At 44.3% G+C, this 11,913-nt stretch overlaps 1 protein-coding gene across 1 annotated transcript; it reads right to left on the reverse strand.

Annotated features, from left to right (window-relative positions):
* Positions 1-263: 263 nt before the first annotated feature.
* Positions 264-11,440, reverse strand: LAG3 (lymphocyte activating 3). The gene is made up of 8 exons (XM_069978866.1): positions 11,349-11,440; positions 9,678-9,810; positions 8,402-8,619; positions 4,657-4,902; positions 3,904-4,152; positions 3,435-3,686; positions 3,017-3,132; positions 264-466 (listed from the first exon to the last, which is right to left on the reverse strand). Exons 1-8 carry the CDS (start codon positions 11,422-11,424, stop codon positions 383-385), a joined length of 1,374 nt encoding a protein of 457 aa, XP_069834967.1. The 5' UTR covers positions 11,425-11,440; the 3' UTR covers positions 264-382.
* Positions 11,441-11,913: the final 473 nt, after the last annotated feature.

Below are 11,913 nucleotides of genomic sequence, written 5' to 3' on the forward strand. Positions count from 1 at the left end.
AATTCAGGTTTTATTTCCTTGTGATGAAATTATAGTTTTTCCTGTTTTTCTGCGGCAGCCATTTTGCAGAAATGCCGACAGGGAGTGCAGCCATATTGGTTGTTTCTTTTAAATTAGCTTTTTTTAAAATCGGTAACACTATCTCCTCGTGATTCATATATTTATTAATTTTTATCAAACGAAACCAAATAATACAAATAAATTACAAAAATAAATGCAAAATATTTTATATACATAATATTTCAAGAATACAGTATGAGCCAGTCTCTCCCGATGTCCGCAGGGGGTAGATCCCCTACATAGATATAAGCAAGTGGAATATAGGCGATTTCAGGAAAGGAGTCCAGGGATGGGCACGGACAGTGTTCCTAGTACAGTTGCATCATTCCGAGACGGAGACCTTCTTTGGCCGAGCGACTGTAGAGGAGTCTATTGACGTCAGAGCTGCCAGGTGGGACAGTCGCCTCTAAAATACAAAGACAGTAAGGTCAATGGTGAGACAAGAATAATGCAAGCCAAGGACATGACATATATATATATGCCATCTAGTAGGTGGTCTCAGAGTCCAGGAAGGGACTGTCACAGATGTAGGTGTCAGCATTGTAGCACTGCAAACTGGTACAATGGGGCATAATCATTTAAAGGGATATTCTGGTAAATAATTTATTTTTTAAAAACATTTAATAAATCTATATAGCTTTTTCATATGACTTTATTAAAGAAAATAAATTTTTTGCATTAAGTGGTGGAGTATCATGGCCCCCCTGCTGCTGCTGCTGCTGCTGCCACCAGTGGCAGTGTCGGGTACTGCAGGGCTGCACAAGCTCTGGTTTAGTTAGATACTGATACTGCTGCTGAGTTTCCCCTGATGTACATTCTAAGGGCTCGTTCCCACTGAGGAAAGGTAGCGGAATTCCGCGACGGAATTGTCCGCCGCGGAATGCCGTTAGCCTCCCGCTCATAATGGGAGTCTATGGGAGGCGCGCGCTCCTGCCCTGTCCGCGCTGAAGAATGAACATGTTCCGTCGCGGAATTCCGCTACCTTTCCTCAGTGGGAACGAGCCCTAATGCATATTAGCAGCTGTGACACAGTGTAGCAGAGCGAGTGGAAATAACTGTCAATCATTGCTCGCTGTGCTACACCTTCACTACAGACAGCTTCCCCACTAGTAATGTGTATTCTGCCTATAACATGTATTATATAACATCAGGGGAGGCCCAGAATCCGCATGCAGCAGCACTAGCAATATATCATTACATCAGTGCCACAACTTGAGCAGTGCTGCAGTTCCCTACACAGCCATAGATGGCAGCAGAGGCTATGTCGCCCCTTACTGCCGAAACTGAAAGTAAAAATGTTAAAAGAAATATTTCCATTTCCTTTTATAAAGTTCTATATATATTACTACAAAGTTCTATCACTTTATTAATTAAATTTAAAAATATAATATTATTAATTTTTATTTGCCGGAGAATTCTTCATGAATGTGTTGTCTAATCTACCAGCATTGATCGATATAGAGAAAATATTCAGTAGTTGTAGCTTATTGACTTCCTGTTCATTCTGGGCTCAGTGGGTGGTCCTTCTCCATGACTGACAGCCTGCTGATATGAATGCACACCTTTGAACTGCCCACTGGACTCCTGAGCTCAAAATGAACAGATGGTTTCATCAATAAGTTATAAAGACTCTTTTTCCACAACCCTGTATATCATTGTGCTCTGCTCCTCCTGCTCTATAACATGATGATGGGTCAATGTTTCTCTTTAAAGAGCAGTTGCTGACACCAAGAAGTGACACTCAAGTGAGCTGCATCTTGAAGAGCTTATTGCACGGTACTAAAAATAGGAAAAGGAATAATGCAATGGTGATTTCCTACCAACAACTAGGGAAACAGTTCCTATCCTGATAAGTATCTATATACACATTGTGGTGTCCCACCACAGGTGTTGCTATAAGTTACACTCTTCGTAAAAGCCTGTACTTTTTGGATGTAAGTGGTGATGTAGTAGTGTTAAAGTTTCACCACAAGATGTCGCTGTTGTAAGTATGTGTACTTAGTTGTTGCACAACTGTAGTATTGAAAGGGTTTTTGTTTATTTGTATGTCACATGGATCTGTAGATCAATGAGAGTAGTTTCTTCTTCTATCCTATCATTTCTCTCTTTACTTCTCACATATGCACTCTTCACGCATTCACAGCACACCTTACAGGGGCTGCAGATAGGAAGTCACATGGGTAGAGGAAGTGTAGTGTCTTTTGTCACTAGACTCTGTTGAGGAAGGACACAATCCAGAACGCTCTCTACAGCGGTCCATTTGGGCCCTGGCCCTCTGCCAGGTCCCCAGTCTCAGTGTGCAGTCTAGAAGCAGACAGGCACATGCAGCTTACCTTTTCTTCTCAAGTAACTCCACTCGACACTATGCAGTGTTAAACCCTTCACTAGAGAGAACCAGTCAGAGATCATCTTAACCCACGCCGTGGACAAGGAGAGACACAGTGCAGGACAGTATCCGTAAAGAAAGGAAAGAAACTGATCTGGATAGAGCAAAGTTGCTAGAAGCCTATAAACTCTATCTCACAGTGCGGGTGTAAGCTGGGAACCCTCAGCATTTGCTCATCCCAGGTAACAAGGTCTGGGGTTTGTGTCACCCACTATCACGGGTCCCCTGACACTGGTAGGGCAATAGGTGGTGCAAAGACCAAAGAGTCAAAACACGGGCACAAGTATTCTCTCTATCTCTTCTCAAGTATTCTTCTATTTCTATCTCCGACATCCCAGCAGAGCACAGTACTACTTGGGTTGGGACTCTCAACAACATCATCCTATCTACTCTTCTGGTTCTTCTATATATCTCTCGTCACGCAACCCAGTCAGACACAGTTCTTCAAGACGCAGATTAGAAGACTAAAGAAGAGATGCAATCTGTAGTCACTCTACCCTACTGTTTATTGGTGGTGGTTTGGAATGAACTTGACTTAATCTCATTGGAGTTATTTTCTCCACAGCTTACCTTGTGGTTACGGTAAGAAATAAGGGCAATGGCTACCAGGCCGAAAACCAATATGAGCGTAAGGAGGAGTATAACATGCCAAGAGGTGAACCAACCAGCATCTGCAGTTTGGGCGGCTGGGGGAGAGAATATTTAACAAGAGTCAGAATATACAACATTATAAAATGATGGGAATAGATTAGAAAGAAGCTGGAGGGAGCAGAAGATAGAAGAGATACAAGAAAGAAATGATGGAGGTAAGAAGAAGGTAGACGAGATATACAGCAATATAAGACATTGGTAACAATATAGGATATTGGACGACTCCTTTCGACAGACAATCTCAGTCATCTTAATTTTATCTCCAAAATATTTCCGTAGATTTGGCTTATAATCATTCCATAATATAATAAGGAAGTAGCATGAACTCCAGGTTTACCATGCACATAGACCCAATGCTCCACCTCTCCTAGATTTCCATTGGTTCCGTATACTGAGCAGGTCCAGGCCCCTGAGTCCTGTGCGTTCACCTCAGGCAGGTCCACTTCTGGTCCTTTAATGATAATTCTCTGGCCATCTGGATGAGGAGGGCCTGTCCACTGAAATCGCTCTTTCCCTGTTGAACCACTGATATTACAAAGTAGCCGCAGGTGGGAACCTTCTTTGGCAAACACCAAACCAGAGGGTGACACTGGGAAACAAGAATCAAAGTCTTATATATACAAAGAATTACAAGGAGGTAGTGTATCCATAAGATGGACCTCAACAGAATATTTCTCTATGAGATGGACCTCTCTATAGCTGGTGTGATGGACAACACCAAAACGTGTCCTTATTTAAGAGTACTGACCTCGACCACATCATATCATGTTTTTGAAGATGGTGAAACCACAGATTAAATACCCTACCTTGTATCACCTTGAGCCTGATATGTCTGCTCAGACATCGGCCTTGGTAAGTAGTGGCACATTGGTAAGTTCCAGCATCTTCTGGTCTTACATGATTGAGGGCAATCTCTTGTTTATTTCCATTAATGGTTTTTGTATCTCTGCTCCAATGAAAACTCCAATCCATGGGCAGGTTTGTGATGTTACAGGGAAGCTTAACAGGAGAGCCCATGGCGGTGTAGATGTCAAGAGGATCCGGACCAGAAACACCTGATAGAAGAAGATACACATTAGACAATGGATACAAACCTGGACCAAGAAAAATCAAGACATTGTTCTAAGAGGAAGATACAGTTTATCTTCAGATCTTGTCCCACCCATGGATGCTATTGTCCCTAATAATTTGACCTAGAGTTTTTATATTTTACTGGTCCTAGAACACATCTGCTGAGGAGTAACGACAATACAAGTCCTCAATAACAATTACAGTGTCTGAATGGGGTTCTTTGAGCCCACCAGTGGCAAATGTTTCGTCCCAAATTGAGATACCAGTGCGGTTGTGTTCCTGGTCCTGGACAAGTGGACCTTGGCCCACTAGAGAACCCCTGGGTATGCTGTTATGCCGGTCTAATTCTGAATACAAAATCAGTTAAGTGTTGTCTCCCACTGATTTCAAATCGAAAGAAGTAGAGATATGTGACATTCTCCTATATAGGAGTTCCAATGCCTTTAAAGATTGCCCCCTAAAGTTATAACACAGCGATGATGACTCACCGACCACCAAAAGGGTCACACTTGACCTGACACCATCCACCTCACAGCTCCACTTGCCATTGTCTTCTTGGGTAAGACTGCGAAGATACAGACTGCTCCCATTCACTGATATTCTGCGGGACGTCTGGACAAGGTTTCCATAATGTAACCAACGGATAGAGGTGGATGAATTATTTGGGCCAACAATTCTGCACGTAAGATTGACTGAACTGTGCTCAGGAAGAGGACCACGGGGAACCTGAAACACTGTGGGATATAAGATAAGGCTGGTGAGAAGATAGAATGTAATGAATGCCATTTTAAAAAAATTCTATATATATCATATATTTGGAGAGAAGATATGTTCTATATAGGCCTCCAGCAGTACAATACATCTGTCATTAACTCCTCCGCTCTCTAATAATAATGAGAAGACTCTGCTCATTCTGTCCCAGTCTATACTGCAAAGTTGCAAGGAGGCAAAGTGGAATAAAAACATATTAGTTAAGTTTTATCAATTTGAGAGACTAAGGCCATGTTCACTGTCATTTTGCTGCCGTCTTATTGGACTTTTTGGACCATGATCATTATTTGTGGCCATAATTAACAAAAAAGATGGCTGCAAAATGACAGTATGTGAAAATAGCCTAAAATTGCCTTGATTTGCCCGAGGAACAATCACTTTTATTTATCAGACTGGTGAAATAAAAGCTGAGCTGTGATTGGTTGTGATGGGCACACTAGACCAGTTTTTGCCTGATTAAGCCCTGACCTATTGTGTCCACTTTAGTGGCCAGTGTGAGAACTAAAAGATTTTTTTTTTGTTGTATGGATAATCACATAAAAATGAATTCATATAAAAAAAATATAGATAGATAGATATAAAATAAATATGTAGTTTAATACTATGTAAATTTTAAATAGCACCTTAATTTAAAAAGGTCTAAAAGTGACCTTGCTGGATTGAGGGAATTAAAAAACCCTGATCCCCCACTGCTGCTGCTCTAACAATCCTTGCTGTTCAGGACTTACTGGAAACAAGGAACCTGCTCAGCCAATCAGTCGCTGAGGCGTGTCACTGCTTTGGCTCCTGATTGGCAGAGCAGCTACTTTCTTATGCTGAGATGTCATCAGGAAGGGCTGAGCAGCAGAGGACGAGCACTATAGTGGCAGCATTACAGGTTATGATATTTCGTTACTTGGCCTGGTCACTTTTATAATGCTCTAACTGCAAAGAACTCTTTCCTATACCAAACACAGTATCTATTTCTACTGTATGGAGATGATGCTTCATATACATTTTTTTTACACTGACCCTGGGTAAATTTAGACCTACTGACTAAGACCACCTACAAGACATCTTTTTTTTTCCAATCGGCAACTTTCTCAGCGCTTCTCTCCCACTCTATTACCGAATTAGGGGTATTTTTGTCTTTTTCGTCTTGCCCTTTCTCTCGTTGTTCCCTTGCTTCTTTTCTTACACCTTCAGTCTTATTAGTAATGGTCTATATTTAATATGATAACCTAAAGGAAACTGTGATAGCAGCCCTAGCGGAGACCCTCGCACGAGTTTGTTCTTTCGATGTGTCACCAGTTTCCTGAATCCCCTCCATGCGTCAGTGGAGGCCCCTTATACATAGACGATGATAATAACAGGATGTGAGGGGGGGGGGATGAGAGGGGCACCGCTGTTAACATCTGCCGACGAGACTCTTTGTACCCACATTGCTGCAGTATATCCCATAGTGATGTACAGTGAAGACATCGAGACCTATTGTCACATGGTGACAGGGAGGATGGTTCACTATTTCCACCGCTCCACCGTATTCCCCGCACTATTTTTAGTTTTTCAGTTTGCCCATATATTGTCTGTGTATAGCACTAATACATCCTACAGTAATGGGCTGCTGCCTACAGACTGCTGCAGATTGTAGACTGGAATTACATAGCTGTTCACACAGAATGACAGATAACAGTCGAGATTTGTGAAAAATCCTGCGCCCACTTCTATCACATTCAATTTCAGAAGAAAAAGACCGAAAATCTATAAATTTCTGGAAACATTCCCATCAGCGAGTGAAGACTCCGGCAGCTATTACCCCGGCTGTAATCCCTCCTGATTCGCTCCTCAGACGGCTCAGATATATTCAGCAAATGATACAATTCTGCATCGTTTTAGTATTTCCAAATTTTTCATAACTGGAAACAATCAAAAAGCAGGGTAATTGCTGCTGGCGGATTATTTTTTTTATTATTTTATATTCATTCTGCAACATAGAGGGGGATTTGTCAAGGCTTGCATGCTTTAGTTTTCGGGTGAAAAAAATAAGTCAAAAGTTGGCACGAGCGCAACTTGTGGCTCCAGACATTGGTGTAGCTACAATAGAGGCAGACGACGCAGCTGCTACGGGGCCCGTGCCTGCCTGTATGGGAGTGCTCACACCAGCAACCAGCCCCCCAACAGCCGCTGACCTGCATCGGCACCTACCCCGACCCCACTTAACCGACACCCTTCTGCCGGACAGCTGTTGGCCCGCACAGACCCCTCCACCCCACCCCTGCCTAGACAGCCGCCGGCCCGCACCAGCCTCCCGCCCCAAACAGCTGTCGGGCACCATTCCCCCTCCCCCCACACACATTCCCCCCGGAAAGCACCAATCAAACCCACTCCCCCCAGGACACCAGTTTTTCGCTATGGGGCCCCATGAATCTTAGCTACACCCCTGGCTCCACCAAATAGTAAAATTATGTATAATTCAAACACCTTTTTACCATTTAAAAATTTTTTCCAGATTTTTCAGAATAGGAAACCATCAACAAGCAGGTTACCCACCATTGGCAGATCTTTTCTTGTTTTTCTTGTCTACACAAAAATGTGCAACTTTTTCATGCCAGTGTTCTAAACTTTAATAAATTCCCCCCACACTCTCTACAGGTCAACTTGCTGATGTAAGTGGACGTGAGTTACAGCTCTATGTGAAATCACTTTGAAATACATGTTCCTTGGTTCCATGGTTCTGTTCATTGGATCCGTTAACAGCAGCATGTTGACAGTTTCCAGAAATAGAGATACTGTATTTTAGACATGCATTATAACTTCAGATTTTTTTTATACTTTCTACAGGGTGTAACCTGAGATGGTTGAAATTCTGTGCAGTTAACGCCCCCACAGTATTGTATACCGTATAGTACCCAAATAATACAGTCATATAGCGCCCACACACCACTGCTGTAATAAGTGTAAATAATGCCGCCACATTGTAATATTGTCCTATCAATAAACTAGGGAATGTAGCGGAAGCCTATGCAGGTGCCATTCCTAAGCGTGAGATTAGGGGGGAGAAAATTCTGGGTGTCCTGACCATTAGAGCCAGTGGCGCCCCCTTCAGTATTGTAGGCTCACATGGTTAGAAGGTAGTGTATGAAGCCCACACACTATTTGCTTCCACTCCAATCAAATGTCAAAAAAGAAATGAGGTCGTCTTATCTAATGGACGGCCCGAGAGCGGCACTTTACCTTCTGAGAGCGTATTTCATTACCGCTGAATCATCCTTATCAGGTATTTCGAGTGGAAACGGAAAAAAATAATGGCCACTTTGAATGTTTTATCAAATTCCTTAAAAGTGCCTGAGTCTCCAGGGGGAAGAAGAAGCCAGGCGATATTTGGATGGTATTTTATAATATCACCTCAGACGCAGAGAAGATGGAGACGTCTCGAATTAACCCAAACCTCCCCTGAAGACTCACAGGTACCCAAGCACCCACCTTCTACGGTCCTCAGCGTCACCGAACACTTCTCCTTGCTTCTCCCATATTTGGCCACCGCAGCGTAAGTTCCGGCATCGCGCGCCGACAGGTTTTTCAGGTGCAATGAAAAAATTCCTTGATTGATCAAAGATGGCGGCACCAAAGCCCGAGTCCTGGCTGAGAGACTCGTGTAGGTGACGCCACTCGGGTGCAGCTTGTACACGGTCCTCGGAGTCCTGAAATAAGGAAAGAGGATGATGTGATGAGATGGAGGAGGACGCTGAGACGTGGTGTGAGATGAGGGGTGGAGGAGGAGGGAGAGGAGGATGGTGGTGGAAGGAGACAAGAAGGAAGATGATGGAGAAATTTTGTATCGAAGACACAAGAGTCAAGAATTTGGATTGTTAAGAGCCCCAATACATATTCTGATAGTTGTTCAGTCTCGAGGTTTAATGTATATGGCCAACCTTAGAATGGAGGACTAGAGGGAGAGTAGAGGGGACCATTTACCTTAACTGTTAGGGTGGTCTTCAAGGGGAACACTTGAGTATATTGGATGGTTGCCAGATCAGATAGGACAGCTCGGAGCGAGTTGTCCATCCAAAATACTCAAGTGGTCCCCTTGAAGACCACCCTTAAAGATACATATAGTTACAATTTTGTGTACAGAGGTCTTTCAACTCAACATGGTCCAGCCTTTCTTCCCATAGGAGTCAGTCAGAATAGGATAGTAACTTAAAGGGGTTCTCCAGCGCTACAAAAACATGGCCACTTTCTTCCAGAGACAGCACCGCTTTTGTCTCCAGTTTGGGTGTTGGTTTTGCATCTCAGTTCTATTGAAGTGAATGGAGCTTAATTGCAAACTACACCTGAACTGGCGACAAGAGTGGTGCTGTGTGTGGAAGAAAGTGGCCATGTTTTTCTAACGCTGGACAACCCCTTTAACAACTACTATTTCCTCTTTTTCCCACCATACACATACATGTTCAGCTTGGCAGCTTCCGCAAAGGGAATTGACAATTAAAATGTAACATGCCTGTTCCCATCATGCCTGGAGAGCCAAAGGCTGGAGAATGGAAGGTTCCCCATCCCCGCTATAGAAGGTGTATGGGTGATCTGAAGAACAGCTGACTAGATCTGCAGTGGGAATACTTAGGACAAAAGGCATGAAGTGGAGATGAGAAAGGAGACAAGACAAGATAACCAGCAATATCCAGATAGACACCATCACAGAGTCCACTGAGAGGACAGAAGGTTCTAGATAAGAGTCCTTCATAGTATATCGTTTCTTTACCCATCTATTCTCTGCCAGTGCACAGAGCTTGCTGCGTATATAGAGCGGCGTCCATCTTCCACCATCCGCTTGGTCATCGTACATGGTAGAATCACGTCACCACCCAGGACACCAGTGACCTGCAGAGCGGAAACTATAGAGAGATATATACGGGGTGAGGTATCAGTGGTATATACACAGTATACAGCACACCATCAGCGGTATATACACAGTATACAGCACACCATCAGCGGTATATGCACAGTATACAGCACATCATCAGCGGTGGTCACACAGTACACAGCACATCATCAGCGGTGGTCACAGTATATAGCACGCCATGAGCGGTGGTCACACAGTATACAGCACACCATCAGCAGTGGTCACAGTATACAGCACACCATCAACGGTGGTCACACAGTATACAGCACACCATCAGCAGTGGTCACACAGTATACAGCACACCATCAGCAGTATACACAAAGTATACAGCACACCATCAGCAGTGGTCACACAGTATACAGCACACCATCAGCGCTGGTCACAGTATACAGTACACCACCATCGGTGGTCACACAGTATACAGCACACCATCAGCGGTGGTCACAGTATACAGCACACCATCAGTGGTGGTCACACGGTATACAGTACACCACCATCGGTGGTCACACAGTATACAGCACACCATCAGCAGTGGTCACACAGTATACAGCACACCATCAGCAGTGGTCACAGTATACAGCACACCATCAGCAGTGGTCACAGAGTATACAGCACACCATCAGCGGTATACACAAAGTATACAGCACACCATCAGCGGTGGTCACAGTATACAGCACACCATCAGCAGTGGTCACACAGTATACAGCACACCATCAGCGGTATACACAAAGTATACAGCACACCATCAGCGGTGGTCACAGTATACAGCACACCATCAGCAGTGGTCACAGTATACAGCACACCATCAGCAGTGGTCACACAGTATACAGCACACCATCAGCGGTGGTCACACAGTATACAGCACACCATCAGCGGTATACACACAGTATACAGCACACCATCAGTGGTGGTCACACAGTATACAGCACACCATCAGAGGTGGACACACAGTATACAGCACACCATCAGCGGTATACACATAGTATACAGCACACCATCAGCGGTGGTCACAGTATACAGCACACCATCAGCAGTGGTCACAGTATACAGCACACCATCAGTGGTGGTCACACAGTATACAGCACACCATCAGCGGTGGTCACACAGTATACAGCACACCATCAGCGGTGGTCACACAGTATACAGCACACCATCAGCGGTATACACACAGTATACAGCACACCATCAGCAGTGGTCACACAGTATACAGCACACCATCAGCGGTGGTCACACAGTATACAGCACACCATCAGCGGTGGTCACACAGTATACAGCACACCATCAGCGGTATACACACAGTATACAGCACACCATCAGCGGTGGTCACACAGTATACAGCACACCATCAGCGGTGGTCACACAGTATACAGCACACCATCAGCGGTATACACACAGTATACAGCACACCATCAGTGGTGGTCGCACAGTATACAGCACACCATCAGAGGTGGACACACAGTATACAGCACACCATCAGCGGTATACACATAGTATACAGCACACCATCAGCGGTGGTCACCCCTCTCTTACCTGGGATGATGGTGGGGAGCAGGAGGAGACATATAGCTGTCACATACATTGTGTGAGTGTCAGGTGCTGTCTCCATCAGCCCCCCTTATATATGTCTGTCACACGTCACTGACACAATGTGCTGACTGTCTTCCCGCCTGTCAGTAGAAGCAGCTGAGAAGTGACATCTCTGAGAGACCAGAGAGACGCTGGAAAATGTAAATCTAGTTCTCTCGCTCTCTGTGTGCTCTCTCTGACTGTCTCTGTCACTGGAAAATGTGAGACTGCTGTTTACTAGAGAGAGAGCAGAGTGCTGTCTGATAGGAGAAACTAGTCACTGTATTATATATCAGGGTAGAGACCTATGGTGATGTCTATAAGAGCGGCCTGCGGTCAGCTACAGTGGAACCAGAAGTCCCAGCATGTCTGACCATTTTACAAAATGTAAAGAGAAGTCCTTGGGTTGTTCCTGTTGTTTTACCTCTGTGCTTATGGTCACTGGGCAGGTGATGGGCAGTGCCCGCTCTCATCCAAATATGATGCTTACAATTCAGGCCAAAGTTCACTCATGGGTTAATCAGATGAG

The sequence above is a fragment of the Dendropsophus ebraccatus genome, chromosome 8, assembly GCF_027789765.1.
Source record: "Dendropsophus ebraccatus isolate aDenEbr1 chromosome 8, aDenEbr1.pat, whole genome shotgun sequence".
NCBI classification, from domain to species: Eukaryota; Metazoa; Chordata; class Amphibia; order Anura; family Hylidae; genus Dendropsophus; species Dendropsophus ebraccatus.

Coding starts and splice junctions, on each gene's coding strand:
- LAG3 (XM_069978866.1), bottom strand. CDS start 11,424: ATGGAGACAGCACCTGACACTCACACAATGTATGTGACAGCTATATGT. Junction 3,687..3,903: donor CAGGCTCAAGGTGATACAAG/GTAGGGTATTTA, acceptor CTTGTTTCCCAG/TGTCACCCTCTGGTTTGGTG. Junction 3,133..3,434: donor GCATTGGGTCTATGTGCATG/GTAAACCTGGAG, acceptor TCTCTCCCCCAG/CCGCCCAAACTGCAGATGCT.